Source organism: Penicillium argentinense (assembly GCF_028826775.1).
Source record: "Penicillium argentinense strain IBT 30761 chromosome Unknown utg000010l_segment0_segment0, whole genome shotgun sequence".
NCBI classification, from domain to species: Eukaryota; Fungi; Ascomycota; class Eurotiomycetes; order Eurotiales; family Aspergillaceae; genus Penicillium; species Penicillium argentinense.
Window position 1 is genome coordinate 1,715,998 of NW_026622669.1, and position 19,863 is coordinate 1,735,860.

At 50.0% G+C, this 19,863-nt stretch overlaps 7 protein-coding genes across 7 annotated transcripts; 2 read left to right on the plus strand and 5 right to left on the minus strand.

Annotated features, from left to right (window-relative positions):
- Nucleotides 1–111: 111 nt before the first annotated feature.
- Nucleotides 112–1,258, minus strand: N7532_010332 (polysaccharide deacetylase family protein; the record flags this gene model as incomplete). The annotated part of the gene is made up of 4 exons (XM_056622823.1): nucleotides 112–241; nucleotides 315–418; nucleotides 524–1,101; nucleotides 1,153–1,258. 4 exons carry the CDS (start codon nucleotides 1,256–1,258, stop codon nucleotides 112–114), a joined length of 918 nt encoding a protein of 305 aa, XP_056470239.1.
- A 725-nt stretch (nucleotides 1,259–1,983) lies between these two features.
- On the minus strand, nucleotides 1,984–4,962 carry N7532_010333 (DDE-domain-containing protein; the record flags this gene model as incomplete). The annotated part of the gene is made up of 2 exons (XM_056622824.1): nucleotides 1,984–2,978; nucleotides 3,795–4,962. The coding sequence occupies 2 exons, from the start codon at nucleotides 4,960–4,962 to the stop codon at nucleotides 1,984–1,986; spliced, it is 2,163 nt and encodes a 720-aa protein (XP_056470240.1).
- A 746-nt stretch (nucleotides 4,963–5,708) lies between these two features.
- N7532_010334 (uncharacterized protein) lies at nucleotides 5,709–6,747 on the minus strand (the record flags this gene model as incomplete). The annotated part of the gene is made up of 2 exons (XM_056622825.1): nucleotides 5,709–6,127; nucleotides 6,192–6,747. 2 exons carry the CDS (start codon nucleotides 6,745–6,747, stop codon nucleotides 5,709–5,711), a joined length of 975 nt encoding a protein of 324 aa, XP_056470241.1.
- Nucleotides 6,748–7,482: 735 nt separating this feature from the next.
- N7532_010335 (MFS general substrate transporter) lies at nucleotides 7,483–9,442 on the plus strand (the record flags this gene model as incomplete). The annotated part of the gene is made up of 4 exons (XM_056622826.1): nucleotides 7,483–7,689; nucleotides 7,738–7,813; nucleotides 7,863–8,182; nucleotides 8,234–9,442. The coding sequence occupies 4 exons, from the start codon at nucleotides 7,483–7,485 to the stop codon at nucleotides 9,440–9,442; spliced, it is 1,812 nt and encodes a 603-aa protein (XP_056470242.1).
- Nucleotides 9,443–10,995: 1,553 nt separating this feature from the next.
- N7532_010336 (MFS transporter) lies at nucleotides 10,996–12,893 on the minus strand (the record flags this gene model as incomplete). The annotated part of the gene is made up of 7 exons (XM_056622827.1): nucleotides 10,996–11,228; nucleotides 11,286–11,573; nucleotides 11,625–11,995; nucleotides 12,044–12,190; nucleotides 12,241–12,557; nucleotides 12,611–12,662; nucleotides 12,709–12,893. 7 exons carry the CDS (start codon nucleotides 12,891–12,893, stop codon nucleotides 10,996–10,998), a joined length of 1,593 nt encoding a protein of 530 aa, XP_056470243.1.
- A 539-nt stretch (nucleotides 12,894–13,432) lies between these two features.
- encD (Fe(2+)/2-oxoglutarate-dependent oxygenase encD) lies at nucleotides 13,433–14,585 on the minus strand (the record flags this gene model as incomplete). Its single annotated transcript, XM_056622828.1, has 2 exons — nucleotides 13,433–13,771; nucleotides 13,833–14,585. 2 exons carry the CDS (start codon nucleotides 14,583–14,585, stop codon nucleotides 13,433–13,435), a joined length of 1,092 nt encoding a protein of 363 aa, XP_056470244.1.
- A 2,820-nt stretch (nucleotides 14,586–17,405) lies between these two features.
- On the plus strand, nucleotides 17,406–19,716 carry N7532_010338 (uncharacterized protein; the record flags this gene model as incomplete). Its single annotated transcript, XM_056622829.1, has 2 exons — nucleotides 17,406–17,814; nucleotides 17,864–19,716. 2 exons carry the CDS (start codon nucleotides 17,406–17,408, stop codon nucleotides 19,714–19,716), a joined length of 2,262 nt encoding a protein of 753 aa, XP_056470245.1.
- Nucleotides 19,717–19,863: the final 147 nt, after the last annotated feature.

The window sequence follows — 19,863 nt, forward strand, 5'->3', positions numbered from 1 at the left end:
ATTGAAGCAAACAACACAAAATTTGTCATGTCCTACGACATCCATATTTCGTCACTGTATACCTGAGCTACTATTGAATTTGTAGTGTACTATGTGCAGTAGGCGTGTCTGTCAGCTATGTGACATCGGCACCGGCATCAACGCCCCCGCCGGCGGCTCATTCTTCTGCTTAAACTCATCACACATCTGCTCCATCGTCACCCACTCCACCCCCTCGTGCTGATTAATGTACTCAATAATCCTGCAGCTAGTCAGCGCACGTTCGCCCGTTCCTGCTCAACGCCTGCAGATCCGATCCGATCCGATTGTCTTACCTTTCGTGCATGAGGAGAACATGCGGCCGCCCAGAGACATCCGGGTGGATCGTCATCGGGAAGACGAACTCGTCGTACTCGCGGTAGAAATAGTCGAAGTGATCCTATTGCATGTCAGCCAGGCCAAGTGTTGTAGTCATAACCACGTCTGAAACAGACTGCAAGTTATTGTAGTGGATACGAAGTGAAAGCAAAGGGCGTAGACTCACCTTCCAAATATCCTCCACATCCCGCGGATTCACCCACCCATGACTATTCGCCGAATTCTTAATAAACATCATCGGCGGCAAATCATCAATATACCAACTGCCAGGAATCTCCACGAGCCCCGTCATCTGCCCCCGCTCCAACGGCTTCATCCACGTCTCCGCCTCCTGCTCATAATTGATCTTCGTCCACTTATCCCCCGTCCGTAACCAATACATCTGGCAGTCCTCATGCGACATCGAATGATCATACTCAATCCCGTAGGAAAGTAACTGCTCCACCATCTCACTGCTTGCCTCCCACCACGGCGCCACAATGCCGCGCGGGGGCTTCCCGGAAAAGTCTTTGAGAAGGTGGTACGTTTTGTCGAGGATAGCGCGTTGTTGGGACGCGCTCATGGCCGCGGGGTTCTCGTGTGAGTAGCCATGCAGGCCGATCTCGTGGCCTGCGTCTCGCACTGCGGCGCATTCTGTTGGGAAGGTCTCGAGCGTGTGTCCCGGTATGAACCAGGTTGCTTTGATGTTGTATTTCGCGAAGAGCTTGAGCAGGCGTGGCGTGCCGACGTGCCCAGCCCAGAGGCCTGGTTGGGTTAGTTTGGGCGTGTTGTTGGGTGGTTGGGGTTGGTGCTTACCCCGACTGATGTCGCTAACGCTGTCTTCGCCGCCGTAGGAGCCGAGCCAGCCCGCGACTGCGTCGATGTCGACACCGTAGCTTACGAGGACGCGCTTTTTGCCCATGTTGGAATTAATAGTGATGAGTTGGAGATAAATTAGGAAGTAGGATCTGAAAATGATTGCGAGTGCTTTTCAATTAATTTCTAGTTAAAATTGAGGAGAATGCTATCGCATCCCCCCATCTTGCGCTTGTATCAAAGGTGGGGGGGGGGGGGGGGGGGGGGGGTTCGGGAGTTCCACTACATTGTGTTCCGTTGCCGAGCATGGGGTACTCAGGCACAGCGTCAGATCGGGGCGACATGCTGTGCCGTGCTGTGCTTGGAATGCCGAGGAACGTGGAATGATGCCGTGATTGAAGTGGGAGCACAGACCCTACCCTAGGGTAGAGTATTTTAGAATTTTTCCTCGTGCTCCGGATTATACTAACGATAATCAAGAAAAGATAACAAGAAATCGTAGAACGGCTCCAAATAAGGGCTTCAATAGTGTACATAGCCTAAACCTCTATCCCTCAAAAATCCCCATCTCGACTCACACGTTGGGAGCCTGGTATTCCCTCTCCGACCTCGCAAGCACCCTCCCCAACCCCCGATGAACCTCCACCTGCAACGCCTCAAACGGATACCTCTCCCCATCAACACTAATACACCCCTCCGAATCCAACGGCGTCAACCGATAAGCCGCCACTTTCCTCATCTGCACATCCTTCAACCCACGATACCTACCTTGCGGCAGTCTCACAATCGCCTCAAGAGCCCCAACCCACCCAATCGTGTCATCCACAACCATCAAATCCAAAAGCCCATCATTCGGCTCAGCATCCGAAAAAAATTCGTGTCCTTCGCGACTATCTTCATCTTGCCCGTGTAGAAACTCGCCAGCTGCTCCCGCGGCATCACCTCCCAATCCTCGCGGACTCTGTCCTCGACGGTCCCGTACTTGAGCGGGAGGGAAAGTCCACCATGTACCTGCCAGTGCCCCGATGAAATCTCCTCTCCTTGCTCTGGGAGAGTCTTAACAGCAAGCAAACAAGGATAAGCCGTCTTCCTAACAATCGTCGCAAAAACCCCATAAATAAACCTCTGATCCCCCATCCACCTTAGATGCTCCGTCTTCAAATCCGAATCCGCAAGGACACCCAGCGACTGCGAGAGGAACGAAACAGTATGCCGATCCCCCTGCGTCACAGACATTAAATCCAACGGCATATTCACTCCCTTAACAATCGCCAACGCCGCGACCGCAACATCATCACTCCCAAAAAGATTCCACGCCATCGCATTGCCTGATCCGCATGGGATCATCGAAACAGCCACTGAGCCCAGCGCGTCTTGCGCGTCTTTCCGCCGCGCAAGTCCATTGAAGACTTCGTGCGGGAGCCCGTCGCCGGAACAGCAGACTATCCCGTCGTATATTAGGTCGAGGGACTGCGCTATTTCGCTTGCGTGCCCGCGATACTGCGTTTCTTCGACTGAGAGGGTGCAGTTTGCGGCGCTCAGTATTGGCGAGGCGATTTTGTGGAATTTTTCCATGGCGCCGCTGCAGAAGGGATTTATTAGGATCTTGAGAGTCTTGTTGGGTTTTGCGGAGCCGTAGGCATGGGCATTTAGGGTTGAGGCCCAGGTTTGGGCTTCACTGGTTTTGCTGGGGTTTATTGGGTATTGCAGGGCATTTAGGAATGCATTTTGAGGGGTCGTGCTGTCCATGTAGGTTATTGTTAGGCCTTTTTCGGTGATTATGGCGTTTAAGATGTTGTAGAGGTCGATTTGGCTTGGGCCGGGTTCTGTAGTGTGTTAGTCTTGATTTCGGTGTAGTGTATATTCAATGGGGAAGATTGGAGAAGGTATCCTGATACATACCTTGTTTGGAAAGGAGTCCGCAGCAGCGAGATCGCTTTATCTTTCTCCTGCTGGCTGGATCATTATCTGCGATCGCAATTGTTAGTCTACCTTGTTTTCTTTGGGCGTCCAATAAATTGCAAAAGATTGGAGCTTTGTTGAACACGCACCGATGATATGAAGCGATTTATCTCCCAGTGTGAGAAACGTAGAATCGTCTACTTGTAATGTTTTCGAAGGGTCGAGCGGAGCCATCTCGAAGAGGGAGACAGTGCACGTGCGAATACACAAGTCAGACAGATGAACGCGCCCTGGCAGATGTGTCTAATGATTAGTCGGTACAGCACTGGATCGTCAGGGTTGCGGATCTGCCTCTTCTGAGAGCGTGTGTTGCGTCCAGTTGACGCGAATATCGGGCGGAGCATTGATTACATAATGAAGGGGCTTCTAATTAACGTAATCCACGGCCGACCTGTCCACACGGCCGACCTGTCCACTTTCACCGCACCCTCAATAAAATTGCGGCTTTTCACCCACGAGACAAAATTATATTAGACTATCTAATCGCTGAATATATAGCTATTTACTAGGACAACTTCTTACAGTATGTCCTATAGTCCCACACCCACTGCAGCGCCGTGGAGCTCGCTGGCATGGCCTAGCAGTAGGCTCACTATGTTGCTCGTTCGGCTGCGTATCAAGCTGCTGAACGCGATTTTGACCCTCATCTCTAGATAAAAAGAGATCGTCGCCTATCTTACCACGCCTTCTTGCCTTCTTTTTCAGTTTCCGCTCATTCTCATCGCGTAGAACCTTGATTTCTTGTTGGAGAAGAACGTTCATGTTCATTGCCATCTGCGCAGCCTTTTCAAGATGTTGAATATGAGAAATTGGGCTACTAGAGAGCATTCTTTTTCGAAGGCTTCTCTGTAGACTGCGAACCTCATGATATAGCTGGCGAGGATTCTCAGGTGTTTGAAAAGTAGAGGATATTGATCCTTCGACAAGAGGTGGTGTTGGCGTCCGAAGTTGAAATGTAATCTTTTCGAGGACCCGGTCTTCGTTAAGTGGCTTAAGACCAGCTCCTGCGAAGCCATTCCGTATATTCTCTAGATTAAAAACCATCTCGCGTGCAGGAGGATATAGGTGTAGGAAGTCTTCCTTGTCGATATGATTGTTGCCGGCAGTCATCATTCCTTCAACCAATTTCCCATAGGAACGTTTTAACGGGCCGAAAACACCAACATCGAGTGGTTGTAGTAGATGAGAGGTATGAGGAGGCATACAGAGACAGATAATTGCATTCTCTTTGCAAAAAGCATCAAACTCTGCAGTTTGGTGGCTAGAATGGCCGTCGAGAATAAGTAATCGCTTCGCACCGGTTGAAAGGCGTTTAGAATATGGCTCAAATGTCTCTTTTAGCCAAGCAAGGCCTATTTCATCTGTTGTCCAGCCATTTTGGCTTCTGGCAAGAACCCAGCCATTCTTGATAGCAGGCTCTTGATACCAAGCGGCCTGGTGAGATCCAGCCTTTAAGATGACCCATGGAGGTATAGAAATGCCTTTCGAGCTCACACATTCAATGATTGTAACCCATTCGCGATTTCCCTGAATAACTCTCCGAGGTCTTTCACTACGATCTACCGCAGTAATAACCTTAGAGGTTGAACAGAGTCCCATTGCAAAGCCGGTTTCGTCAAAGTTCCAGATATCATCCTCATGGATACCATGTTCTTGAATAGCTTCGCGTACGGTCGCAAACCACTGTTTTATAACCTTTGGATCCTCCTGCTTTGCTCGCTGGTATGTAATCCTCTGGTTATATCTTGTTTGTATTTCAGGGCGGCGTTTTGTAAAGGAGTAGGCCCAGTTAACCCCAAGGGTTGCTGAAGGATCCTGTAGACGCGCTTGGAGTAAATTCTGCGCCATTCCACGTAGAAACTCTGGCCGAATTGAAAATCCTCGTTTATCAGCATCTAGTAGCCGTTTAACTAGTGCTTCTTCTTCAGTCGCTGTTAATTTATGGCCGCTAGCGCGTGTTTCCGACCGTGGTTTGATTCCTTTCAGCCGAGAGAGTAAGGTGGATTTAGGCACTCCAAATATTGCCGCAAGCCTTGATTTTGATCCAATTTTTTTGTTTTTGTAAGCCGCAATAGCCATTTGCATTCGATTTTCTTGGGAAAGAGGCATTTTGTATGCTGGTGGTGTAAAAACAACGCGTTGAAAGATGTTGCCGGAAGGTTGGACGCGAAAGTGGACAGGTCGGCCGTGTGGACAGGTCGGCCGTGGATTACGTTAAGTGGGCCCCGGTTGTGGGGATAGAAACCAATAAGAAGGCAAGGTCTTGTGTATGTGAAGCACGCCCTATATTTTTTCAACTTTATCGACTTTCGTGGTTGAGAGAAATGATAGACAAGGAATCCACATCGAGTGTCAGTTTTTATCTTTTTATTCTTATTTCCTCCTGTTTCGTGCCTGATTATCCCAGCATCCGAGAAAACATTCCCGGCTCGGAAGCTACAGCTACAAGATCGGATAGTAGATAGCGTGTACTTGACTAAAAATTTCAATTATACGCTGCAGTAAATCATCCTTCATATATCGTAAACTCATTCTGTTTCAGTCCACAAGTAACCCCTAAAACCCAACAGGGCACAAGGTACATCCCTGTCACTTCAAAGCTCCAGCCCCAAAAAGCCCTGTTTCTCTGCCATGATAAAAGAAGCACAGATCTTCTCGTCCTCAGAGCCAATAGTAGGAGGTGGTGTTAATTCTCGCTGCACTTGCGCTCGCAATGCATGCACCTGGCGTCGGTAAACAGTCCAGATGTTTCGCGCAGTCTTCAATTTCGTCGCTGTGAACAAGACCTGAAGAAGACAGAGCAACAATGGCGTCGCTGTAGGAAGTTGATTCCAAAACCTCAAAATTGAATAGGCCATTGCGCCCGCTTCAAAACTAAGCAGGATGGTAAATGCTACAAAGCCGGCGAGGAAAGCCTTGTGTATTTGTCGGAATCCCTTGGGTCCCTTGGGTCGAAACTGGTGGAGAAGATATGTCAGATGGGCGATGCTGCTTCCGAGACTCGAGAATAGAACTATGCCCCGATAAGAAACGTCAGTAGAAATGATACGACAGATAACCAGACAAGGATAACAAACCCCAAGTCAAAGAAACTTGACAATAAACCCCCAGCCGAACAAGACTCGCCGGCGAGAGTGGCAAAGGGAGAGTCATGAGCGCCGCAAAAAAGCCCGGGATACATGCCAGCATAGCCATATGATGCACGAGGTAAACCAAACCCAGATGCTCATCGTAGATGAGATCAAAAATACCCAGGGCGCCGAACGCCATCACCGAAACAGTGCACATATCCCCGAGCGTCGGGCCCGGAATCCAGGCCGGATCACTCCATGTGTAACCGCCGACTGTATGCAGATATGCGGGGGTCCCCATGAAGATGAAGGCGAAGGTTTTCATGACCAGCCCCACGTGCAGTGAGCCCACGCGTCGCTGTTCTTTGCGTGTTAGGGAGACGTATTTTGCGCCGTATATTTTGCTGAGGTGGCGCGGGCTGAAGGTGTAGTGGTTTAGGAGGGCGCAGAGGGTTGTTAAAAGCAGTAAATAGGAGGGGGCGAATGTTGCTGCTTTCACGAGGGGGATGCATTGCGTGTAGTCTGGTTGGCCGTGGCAGACTACTGTGTAAAGTTGTTCCATTGTCTTTGTGGTGGAGGCGATCGAGAAGATCCTGGTGGTTCTTGGTTCTTGCTGGGCATTCTCTTGTTGGATTTATACTCCTTTGGCATTGTAGTGCCATGTTTTCTTTTTGCATTCTGCTGATAAGCAATGGTGCCTCAACGTGGTGAAATGCCATTCTCGCTAGGATCCCTATCGGAGGTCAAAGCATGCCGAAGATCTCTTCGCGTCTTCTGTTTCGGGTCGGTGTTCTGGCCCTGTTATTAAGTCTCGCCAGGTACCGCGCCCTGCGCCCTTTGCAGAACAGGAGGTTCGTGATCAAGGGGGCGACTCCTCGTTCTGAAATGGACCAGGGTAAGTAGCACAGGTCCCTGTTAGAAGCATGGTAGCTAGTCTGGACCACTATATGGCCGAGACTGGAAAAAGCAGTATAGATTGCCTTACGTCAAGAAAGTTCAGTTCTATCGAGGCGATGTTTAGCATAAGATGCAAGACGTAGCGCACTACACTCGAGGGCGAATATTTTCCAGCGGCAATAGCTCCACACTCAACCCTCCCACTGCAGCAATTTGGAATAAATTGTAGACTGATTGGTCAAAGCACATATCAGTCGAGGCCAAAATATGCAGACAAATGCGCAAACTCACCGATCATGCGCAGCATGGCAAAACAGACGATCTCCCCGGGCCCAATCCAATATTTGATCAGCCCTGCCCATATAATGCCCAAGGTTGTTTTAAAACAGCTAAATAAGACATGGAGCAGTCCGGTGAGAAATCAAAAATCGCACCCGAAGTCATGAACGACCATCCTGCGGATTCAGACTCCAATGCCGACCCCAAGTCTCTGGCTCTTGGGCCTGGCGTGGGGTCGCGTCTCCGACTCCGAGTTACGCTTTTGGCGCTGGCGCTTTTGATGATGGCGGTTATTTTGAATGTTTCGTCTATTTCGTCCGCTTTGCCTGTATGTTCCGCGCTTTAGGGGTTGGCAGAGGCTGACTTGTTTTCGCAGACGATTTCTCGTGATCTGGGGATTAATGCTATTGAGGCGTTTTGGGTGGGGACTTCGTCGCTCATCTGTTCTGCTAGTAAGTGAATCCTTCTTGTTCATTAACGCACCAACGTCAGTATTGATAGATGAGGCAGCCTTTCAGCCGGTATATGGCTCGCTGTCTAGTATCCTCGGCCGTAAGCCGGTGATGATGATGGCTATTGCTTTTTTCACGGCAGGCACGATCATATCGAGTCAGGCTTCGAATGCCATCATCCTCCTTCTCGGCCGTTCCATCCAGGGTCTCGGCGCTGGCGGAATTCACAGTCTTTCAGAAGTTATATTGACCGACGTGGTCCCGCTCAGGCTTCGAGGTCGATATCTAGCCTACCTCAACTCGACGTGGGCCTTCGGCTCGATAACCGGTCCAGTCATCGGCGCAGCATTCGCGCAAAAGGTGACTTGGGTATGTGATCTCTTTCCTGGTCGGTCAAAACATCAGTTGACCATCAATTAGCGATGGCTGTTCTACATCAACATCCCGCTCGTCGTTTCGGGGTTTATCTTGATGATGATGTTCACCAAACTCCAGCCTCTGCCGGACTCTATGCGCAAAAAGCTGCACAATATCGACGGTGGCGGAATCATTCTCTTCACTGGGGGCATCACCGCTGTTCTAATTCCAGTAACCTGGGGCGGCGTGATGTACGACTGGGACTCGTGGCAAACGCTGACACCGTTTTTGATCGGAGGCGCCTGTCTGGTCTTTTTCGTCGCGTACGAGGCATACATCGCTGCCAACCCCATGATCCCACTCGCCCTCTTTCGCACACGCACTCTCGTCGTCAGCTATGTTGGTACAACCACCATGGGGTTGATCCTCTCATGTGGACTGTACTATCTGCCGTTTTATTTCCAAGCTGTCAAGGGCTATAGCCCGATTCTTTCTGGAGTGGCTTTGTTCCCGGTGACTTTTACCCTGGTGCCAGGCGCCATGGCGACTGGAGTCCTCATCAGCCGAACAGGTTTGTACCGAGGTATGGTCTGGGCCGGCTGGTTGATCTCGACGATCGGTCTGGGATTCAACTGCTTCGTGCGTGTAGACTCTCCCGACGTGCTTTGGATTATGTGTCTGGTAGTCAGAGGCCTGGGGATGGGAATGTTACTCTCATCTCTCAATCTCACTGTTCTGGCTGCCGCTGCGCCGCAACGTGAGGAGGCCGCCGGCGCTGCTACCATGTACACGTTCTTCAGCGCACTCGGCCAGACTCTCGGTGTGGCACTTGGTGGTACAATATTCGCCAACCGCATCCGTGCAAGTCTGCAGGCCCAGCCATCCCTGGAAGCTCTCCTCAGTAATGTCACCAGTGGTCACCATGCCGACTCGGTGGCTCTTATCCAGATGGTGGGTGATATTTCGGATCCGGCGACGCGACATCAGGTTCAAAAGGTTTATGTCGATAGTCTTCGCGTGGTGTGGGCGTTTTGTTGTGCGCTGAGTGGTGTGGCGGGTCTGTTGAGTCTTGCGACGCGACATTATGATATGTCCCAGCAAGTTGTTACACAGCAGGCTTTGCGGGGACGAACAATGACTAGGTCGAGGTCGAGGTCGAGGACAATTGAGTCCGGGGATATTATGGTGGATCTGCATCGTCGTGATCTGTCCAAGGCGAGCGGCTCTTTTCGTTCAGCTGGTGATCCAGACGGCCCAGTGCATGTGTGGTGAGCCTGGGTATTTTGAGGCAACTGGGAGACTAGCGATATGCCAGCCGTGGTGACTTGAATTCCATGGAGTCTCTTTACATCGAGAGTGAGCTGGCTCAGTGTGTTTGGGTTTGGTAAAGCTGGTCTTTGTGGGATGGTCAATGGTCCAATTTCGAAGGGGGGGGGGATATTTGTTGTCTGTTTCGTACGTATCATGCTTGATCAGTCAATAGTGAGTTGAAAAACATAAAATTATATATGAAGTCATACTATCAGTAGTATGAATTAAGGAAGGATCAACGAATGACAAGGTTGAAGAAGTCACGCGGCCTGACCGGTCGTCTGAGGCAAACACTCCGAAACGATTCCCACCATCCGGACCCATTGCGTTTTGCTCGGGTTCCGCCACTTGTGCAAAGTAGATCGCTGGGTTACAATATCGCCGGACTTGACTGTGCGGTCTCATTGTTAGACAAGGTGAGCTCGACTTCGACCACGACCAAGATGATAATGTCGAGGCTCACGGTGACATGCATCGAGCTTTCTGCGCTGGGAGGAATATCGTTATACCACACATTGGCGCCGCCGCCGGGTGGAATGAGTGGAGTTCCGTTGTTAGGGAGTTTTTGAATCTCTCGGGGTCGTCTTTCTTGTAGGGCGAGACGGGTGGTCGCTCGGTCCAGTAGGCAAATCTCTGGACTCTGCTGCCAAGGTTGCTACTTACTTCTACGGATTCGGGAAGATCGGTGGAAAAGAAGGAGCTGCCGTCTGCATCGTTGTTTTGTTGGCGATGTAGCGATTTGGATTTTGAATTTGATTGTTGGTCATGATGAGTTTTTGGATCTTTTGTAAAGTGAGAATCGGGAGTAGTCGAATCTGAACGATCTATACCCTGGCGACCGCCCCGAAATGACACCGCGTCATGTGGGTTGAGGCCGGCTCGCCGCTATAAATGAAATGAAGGGAAAAAAGGTGAAAGCAAAAGAATAAAAGGACAAAATAAATAACTTGCTGACCTCTTCCAAAACGGCGTGGGGCAGACAAATATGACAAACTTAAGAGTTGCCCAAAAAAAATACAAAATATGTAGTCGCGCCCGGGATCGAACCGGGAACCTTCTCGGATGAGATGCTCACTAGCTGTGAACGAGACGTCATAACCATTAGACCACGCAACTTGTGATGGAATATGAGGTAAATTATCCCTATATGTACCTGGACAGCAAAATTTAGGCGATCCATGGATCGTATCTACAATGTTTTCCGCCCAGACGTGCCAACACAAACTGCGACATATCGGCATGAACACTGTACAAATAAAAACTCGCCAAAATAAAAAAGAAAGAAATATCTACTATTGGCTATACCATGGGCCCTCGAAAGTGATCGCAAAAAGTGGATGTGAGTGATCACGGTGTTTTGCGATATATATTTGCACATATTGGAATGCAGCGCCATAGAGTGTTCTTAACCTGACACTGGATACTCAACCACAATAAAATTCTCCATTTCAAATTGGACCACCAAGACCAATATAGTGCTGAATCTGCTTAAAAGCTCACATATCGCAATGTCTTCACAGCGCATCATGCCCATGCGTCTCAAACGGAAGACCAATACAAAAAACACCTACAGCAACCCAGAGCGCAGCACTCGCATAAATCGGCGCACTCGTAAAGCCAGTCTGCGAAGAAATAAGACTAGCAACAAGACCACCAAGGCGAAGTAACGCCGCCGCAGTACCGGTCCCAGTCCCGCGGTGCGGAGCAGGGAATGACTCCGGGGTAAAGGCGTACATGACGGCGTATTCTGTGGAGGATTAGCCCAGTCTTGCAATGACAGCATACATGAACGTTGAATACATACCGAAATTGGCCAACAAACTGGTCACACAGGAAAAAGCCAGACTCGCGGCCGAGTTGTTAACTCCCACGTAAGCGAAGAGGAATACAGCTGTCACGACAGCCGAAATCCCGAGGAACCAGCGTCGTCCCAGACGCGTATTGACGCATACAGCTGCGCATAGCGGGCCGGCGATGCCGGCGACTGAGGTTATGCAGTAGTTGCGGTAGGTCAGGTAGAAGGAGGAGTTTTCGGTGAATTTGGTCGCGAGGTAGGAAGGGAGAAAGTTAAAGTAGAGTGGGTAAGCGATGCCTAGGGAGTTTTAGCAAGATGAGATAATTGGATGAGGTGAAATGTACTTACCCACTGTAAGCCAGATTGCCCAGATGATGGTGGTTTGTCTGCAGAGTTTCCGAGTCGCGAAGAGGGCTCGGTAGTGCTCGCATTTGAAGGCTTGTATGTTCTCGGCGAGAATCTCCTTGGATGAGAGCTTTTCGGTTGTTCTGCCGCCTTCTGTTATCATTCCTAACCGGGCGTCGATTTCTCGGAGCATTCCCACTGTCAGGGGTTCGGGCTTTCTGTTCTGTCGGGCGACGTAGTTGACTGCTTCTACTGCGTCTTCGTCTCTTCCTTGGGATAGGAGGTATCTTGGGGTTTCGGGGAGTTTGAAGACAAAGATTCGGACGAAGGTGAAGAGGAGTGCTAAGCCGCCGAGCACAATAAGGGTATATCTCCTGTTAGATTGTTAGACCTGGCATATATGCGTTGGGACGTCGACATACCATCCCATATTTTCCTGACGGCGACAAGTCTCGGAGGTAGCATCAGTCGGGCAGCTGAAATTGGCAAGGAAGACCCATGCGACCAACGAAACAATCAATTGACTCAGGTTCCACCATGCCGAAAGTGCTGTGAGAAGATATTGGTGACTAAAAAGTCAATATTTGTCTATATTCATATCGCAATGGCACAAACTCACCTCCCAGGTACAAATTCCAGAAAAATCATCGAATCAACAGGCACATTCCCACCCGCAGCCGTACCAATCACGGCCCAGAGAGCACTGAAGGCAATGAAATTCAATGATCCAGCTGCAGCGCAAAGAAATATACCAGCGATAAGAAGCGTACAGTTGAAAGCAGGTCGTCGACCGATCAGATCACTGGAAACACCCCAGAAAGAAGCACCCAGGATAAGACCGACATAGTATGCGACGGAGCTGTAGCTGACTTGAACTATATCCGAGAATTCTTGTTTAATAGGGGGTTGGACGCTGCCGATGCCTTGTGATGCGAACTAGATGATGTGCTCGTTAGAATTGCCTGCTGTCAGGAGATCCGCAGATATACATTATCGACTATCCATCCGAAGCCCGTAACCACGAAAAGGTTCCATTGAAACCTGGAAAAGTCAGCACCATCAACCAGACAGAGAGGAGTGTACTTACCTCCCCATTCCAATCTCCTCCATACACCTCCCCACCAACTCAGACTTCAGACGATACGCATGCGTAGTAGAAGAGCCATAAAACTGCTCAACCTCCCCATCGTCCAGAGCAATCACCTTGCCCGTATCCTCCTCAACAGAAATATCTTGCGGCAAATGCTTCGCGTCCGACCGAATGTCGTCCATGATTTTTTGGAAATGATCCTATGAATCGTCCCTTTGCATTCTGATCCGATCATCGTCTCATATACTCCCCAGGAGCCTAAGCTAAGGCTACGGGTTCTGCTTACGAAAGTCTCCAGCCAATAGCTCTTAGATTTTTAGAGCTGCCATTGCGATAGCAAAAGTGGGTGAATTGGTTGGAATGGGTTTAAAATGATACGCAGGCTTGCAGGCTGGCCACCCCACTCTTGCGGATGGGACAGGTGGGTGAGTTCGATGACGTTGAAACTGGATGAGTTGGAATTCGGACTCCGAGGTCCATTTTTAAGAAACAATGTAAATCAAGGTATTACGAAAAAGCTTAAGTTTTGCATTTCATGTACAATAATTCCAAATAACTATGTTCGAAAGGTTCAATTCGTACAGAGAAAAGATGGAAAGCAGGCGGATCAGATAAGCCGCTTGCAATTCCTCCGCAGTCCAACTACGGGTGGGTTTCAGAGGGAAAAAAACAAATAAACCAAACAGTTTACACAATTCAGGTGTTTATTTCCAACTAGAAGCTATGCACCGACAGCAGTCACAGCCGGCGTCGCATCCATCTTCTTCGACTCCGATTCCTTTTTGTATTTCTCCGCCCGACCATAACTCTCCTTGTAAGAGGCAGACACCATATCCTGCACCGTAATCGGAGGATACTTCGCAGCTTCGCCGGGCTCGCGACAATTCGGCAGACACTCGCAGAGATAGTCTGGGTTCCCACTGAAAAAGAACGGAATCGAGTACCGCTCTTTACCGGACTTATTGATCACCCTGTGCGTGTTGGATTTGTACTTGTCATTCGCCATGCGCATGAAGAGGTCGCCGAGGTTAATTACGTAGGCTCCGGGGACGGGTTTGACCTGAACAACCCAATGTTAGCTCGTGTCTTCGCTGGCGTTTGGGGATGAGAAAGGGAAATACATCAAGCCATTGACCCGTCGGCGCATCAAGAACTTGTAGACCATCGACTTCATCCTGAAGTAAGAGAGTGACGCAGCCGAAATCCGTATGCGCGCCAATTCCCCGATTCAGCTTCTCGTCCTTGTCTTTCGGCTGCGCGGGATAATGGAGATATCGCATGGTCGCGACCGCACCGTCAGTAAGTGGCTTGAAGAAGCTCGACTCGACGCCCAAGGTGAGAGCCACGACGCCGAGGACGTCTTTTGCGAGTTCGAAGACGGCGTGGTAGTATTCCATTGTAGTTTTCTGGAACTCCTCCTTGTCGGAAACAGTCTGCGGCCACTGATTGGGTCCACTGTTCAATTTCTTCTGCACGAAGTATGGGTGGTCCTCGGGGATCTCCTCGCCGATGTATAGTCCTTCTTTGAGCTCGGGGCCGGTGCCCGCTTCGAGCATTTGCGATCGGAGGAGTTCGTAGCCGCGGTTGAACGAGTTGTGATCTGTGAATGTGAGTGTTGTGTCTGCTGGAGACTGGTAGGATAGCTCACTCTTGTCGATCTGCAGCTTCTCTTCCAGTGGAAGGTCGAAAAAGCGCTTCGAGCATTCCATCACGCGGCGCTGGAGCTCCAGAGGGACGCGGTGGCCCGTGATTTGAAAGAAGCCATTGTAATGGCAGCACTTGCGCACTTCTTCTACCAGCTTGGCTTTCGCCTCACCATCTGCGCCGTAGAATGGGGAGAAGTCCAGGATTGGGGGTGCGATGGGTTGGGTCATTTTGTCTGCTTCGATTCGTTGTAGTTTAACTTGGGATGCGGTCTCATCAATCCTGTCTTTCGCGTGAATATATCGCTCCGACGCGTCAAAGAGAGTTCCTCATGACAATTGGAGATCGGACAGAAAGCCGAAGACCTGAGCATCGCGAACAATCTGGGGTTGTGGTGGAGGTGAGGGTGGGGGTGCTGTCAAAAATGGGGTGATAGTTGATTGTTGGCAGTCGATAAGACGATCTGTGGGGATGGCATGGCCAGGCGTGGCGCGACAGGGAATTGTTATCACGCCTGTATTTAATTATTGCTGGCTCTTCAAGAATACATGCACCGTACATACTAAGAGTACTGTAATTTGTGCTGGTGATATCCATGGATGGGGTGAGGTGTCGGGTTGTACAGTGACACGAGGGGGCTTATAAGCGTGCAAATAGTCCATCGATCGGTTTGCCGTGTATCCCTGTCAAATGAAAATGGTTTTTAACTCATTCATAACTGCAAAAATGAAGTCCATACCAACTAGCAAATTACCCGGTGAACCAATCGTGGGACAGAATGTTGTTTATGCCGACCCCGAGGCAGACAGGACGTATCGTCGAAAGGTTGATTTTTGGGTGCTGCCTTTGCTTTGCATGGTAAAAATAGTCTGTTCCGTTTGAAGCAATTGAGACTGATACCTACAGATGTACTTTTTCGATTGCATGGACCGAGTATGCATTGTCCCTACCCATTTGTTGAGTTATAATGACAGAATCAGAGCAACCTTGCCAACGCGAAAACAGATGGAATTGACGAAGACTTGAATTTTAGAGGGAATGATTACTCGCTCATAATCCTCCTCTTCTATATCCCATTCGGTCTTTTCAATCTACCATGGAACTTGTTGATTAAGCGTTATTCCGGGCGACTGATGCTGTCCTTTAGTGGGTATCACCGAAAGAAGTCAGCCCTGAAATCAGATCTAACACAGTTCTATCTATTCAGTGTCAGTAGTATGGGGCATCCTCGCTCTATGCCAATGCGCAGCCAAAGGTTTCGGATCATTACTCGCAATCCGTATCATCTTAGGTGTCTTCGAAGCCGGATTCTTCGCCGGAGCCACATACTACTTGACGATTTTCTATACCCGCGGTGAAATGGGATTCCGACTGGCTATAATACAATCATTCGCAGTGCTGGCATCCGCATTTAGTGGTCTCATTTCTTTTGGTGTATTCCAAATCAACAGTCCCAAAGTCCATGGCTGGCAATGGCTTTTCATTATTGAGGGCGCAATGACCTTGATTACCGGGATCATTGGCTTTTTCATGCTTCCGGACTCCCCACAGACAGCATGGTTCTTAACAGACCGAGAGAAAGAAGTGTCGTCGGTGCGGCTGCTGCGCGACTCTTCATCTGAAGTCGCTACGAGATTTGATCTCAAAGCTTGCTTTCGGTCGTGGAATGATTGGAAATTTCCTATTTGGTGTATCATCACATTTACATATCCCGTCGCTTATGCAACTGCGATGAACTTCTTCCCTCTGGTAAGCACCTTTGCAGTTTTCCTTCTGTTCCCTTTCTAATAATTAGATCGTCCAACGCCTCGGATACTCGGTCGTCAAGACCAATCTCTGGACCGTGGCCCCCAACCTTGTCGGAACGATCGTGCTACTGTGCGTCGCGAAATCATCCGACTATTTCCGAGAACGAACATTTCATATTGTCTTCTCGTTGTCAGTATCCCTCGTCGGGATGATCCTTCTCGCTGCCATCGACGTCCTCCAAAACAAGGGGGTGGCCTATTTTGCCTGCTTCCTGATGGCGGCAGGCGCATATATTCCCTCTTGTCTTGTTCATGCGTGGCACAACAACAATAATGTTCATGAGAACTCTCGGGCTGCTAATACGGGGTTTTTCGTTGGCTTGGGGAACTTAGCGGGGGTCTTGAGTGCAGCTACTTTTCGAACTGAATATGCTCCCAAGTCAGTTCTCTATCATCATTTTTAACAAAAAGAGTTGCTAACACTCGCACAAATTAGATATATCCCCACGCTTATCGCAACGTGCTGTTGCAACGCCGTATGTATTGTTTTCGTGACAGGACTGGGACTCTGGATGCGGTTTCAAAATCGGCGACGTGATCGCGAACAGGGGATGAGGCTGCGGGAAGACCAGGTTGATACGAGCCAGTTCAAGGAGAGCGAGGATAGTCCTGAGTGGCGATATTTCCTGTAGATAGCTTGAATTTCATTTTAGTAAGTACTAGTAAGTACTATGTGGTGGGACACTCCCAGTCGGGTAACCGCGAGGCCTTCGGTATAGTTCGTTCCAGGGCGTCAGGCATGACCAACCTCTCACTCCGCACTCCAATTCCTGTTGTCAATGAATCTATGGCGATTGGCCACTTTGCATGCAACTGCCCGATTAGAGCTGCCTTTAGACTATACTAGTATATACTAGTAGTATCAATAGTGGTCGCGCGAGACCAATCACTGGCCGCGTTTCCCCGCATCCTTATCAGTGACATCGGGCTTTATTCCGGCCGGCCTTCGACTGTTTTTATTGCGCTCCCGCCAGCTCCAGATCTAAAACTCGAATGTTTATATATATACCAGCTCATGCTATGATCATGAAGAGTCACGCATGCCAGTATCCTGGTTGCAGCAAACGCTTCACCCGCGCAGAGCATCTCCGCCGTCATGCTCTGAATCATGAACAGCCGCGCAACGGGTTCACATGTGAGCGCTGCTCTGTTCATTTCCAACGTCCTGACCTGCTAGGTATGGTGTAAAGAGCGGGAGAGGAAACAGAGGTGTGCTGTTACTAACACCGTTCAGCTCGACATATGGAGCGACATACCAAGCGAGACGAAGAGGCAGGAGGGCCGGGGTTGGGCGTATTGAAGACGCGGAAACGGACTCGCAGAGCTGGCGATGGAACGATCATTGTGCGTCCATCACAAAGAGAAATTCGGTCGGCGGGTCGCTCGACTGTTTCCACTGCTAGCTCTTCCGACCGGGTGCTTGTTGAGGATGAGGATCCTTTTCTTGACGAGGCGCCTCTTTCGCCTCCTGGTTCTGGGACTGATCCTACCTCGCTTTCTATCGATGACACCGATCCTTTCCTGGCGCCCATGATGCCAAGTGGGCCTTTCGAGCCGTATGTCGAGCCAGTACCGGGTCAGTTCGACGCTGCTGATGGATCGTTCAATATTGGACTTGATGGGATGGGCGATTCCTTTGGCATGGATACGGGTAACTATGCCCTCACCTTTCAGTGCCATTTTGGTTCTGACAATAGCAGCAACCGACTTCAATCTACCCTTCGCCGCGACGTGCAATTACAACTGGCTATTCGACGTCGCATCCCTCGACGACGCTTTTCACCATTTCGATTTTCCCCTCGGCTTCGACACAGGCCCTTTTCCCGACGCAATGAGCAGCGAGTACAGCCAGACCGTCAGCAAATACGACGGTGCCTCGGCACTTCTAGAAGTTGCAACAATGATGAGCAAAGAGAACCCGTCCAACCAGACAATGTCGCCCGATACTCCGGGCCTGATCGAGATGGACTGGATGTCAGGCTCCTCCTATCTGGGACCAAATCCCTCGCCTCGTTTGCCCCAACTCTCAGAAATTGCTCACCAAGGCATCTTATCTCTCGTACAACAAGCGCGGCCCATGGGGATCGACGGCCACCCGATGGCCCTCGATTCACACCTTCTTACATTACCGGCGCTACAAAGCTATTGCGATCTTTTCTTTACCCGGTTTAATGTTACATACCCACTCGTACACCAGTCAATATTCAATCCAGACCTTGTTGATCCAGTTTTCCTTGCTGCTGTCTTATTCATGGGCGCGACGTACAGCACGCGAGAGGCGCACCAGCTTGCCGTGGGCATTCACGATAAGCTGCGGAATCAACTACTGTGTCATCAGGACTTTTCACCACAGCCGGATCTCTGGGTCCTACAGACGATGTTGTTGATAGATTGTTTCGGGAAGATGCGGGCTGGCCCGAAGCAGAGAGAGCGCGCCCAGTTATTTCACTGTGTGCTCATCAAGCTGATACGTCGCAGTACTTGCTGCAATATCCAGGATTCGCCACATCTATCTAGATCGGAGGACCTGGAGCAGGCGTGGAGAAATGCCATGGATGAAGAGCAGCGGAAGCGTCTGGCTATGCATTGCTTTATGTGGGATACTCAGCACGCGGTTCTGTTCTCGCAGTCTTTGTGCATGTCTGCTTTTGAAATTAGATCTTTGCTGCCCTGCAGTGCATCTATCTGGGAAGCAGCATCAGCGAGGGAGTGGGCACGGCTAGCAGCCCGCGAGACGAACCGTCCTTTCCTCACCGTCCTCAAGGGCTACATAACCCCCAGCGCAGTCTCAAGGCCGCGTGACTTGAACGTCTTCGCGCGCACAGTTATCCTCCACGGACTGATGTCCGTGTCAGCAGACCTAAAACGCCGCGACCAAACGACCGTACGATCCGAGACGCCAGAGCGAGTTGGGGCCTGGACACCGCGTATGAGTCGATCGTACGATTTATGGAAAGTAGACTTTGACGCAGACTGTCTAGCGATGAAATTAGCACAGACGGCCGATCCGCGCAAATTCACCGGACTGAAAATGGCCGCCCATGCACTCTACCATGCTTCCTGTCTCGCGTTGAACGTGGAGGTTCTGGATCTACAGATTGTCGCCGGCGCCACGCAGATTCTGGGTCGGAATGTCACTCCTGCGGATCAGTCGCGGTCTCAGCAAAAGATTTTCCAGTGGCTTCATGAGGAGTCGAGTGCGTCATCTGTTGCTGCGAGACATGCTTCGCGTTTACTTCAGGATGCGGTGTTGAGTTTACATGATTGGGATCAGACGGATGCGTTTCATTTTCCGTGGTGCTTGTACTTGGCTACTTTGACCTGCTGGGTCTTCCATCGAGGGATGGATCTTTCGTCTTCGGAGAGCCGCATCAATACGGATCTCTCGTCGCTTATTGTGATGATGACCAACTGTCCCAGTACTACTGAGCTCACGGCGCTGTCTGGGAAGTACGATCCGAAGCCGTTGGCCGCGGCGATGGCGCAGCAGCTGGCTACAGTGAGATGGGCTGTGGTACACGATGCTATGAAAGTCTTGGTTGGGCTATCTTGAGAGTATGTGAATAATTTTCGGTGTTTGAATATGATGATAAATTCAATCTTGGCCATACTTGCACTATAGCCAAAGAACAATACCAGTTAAACATATCTGCTAGCTACTTTATCCCAATCTGAAGACTTCCAGCTATATGTCTGGAGA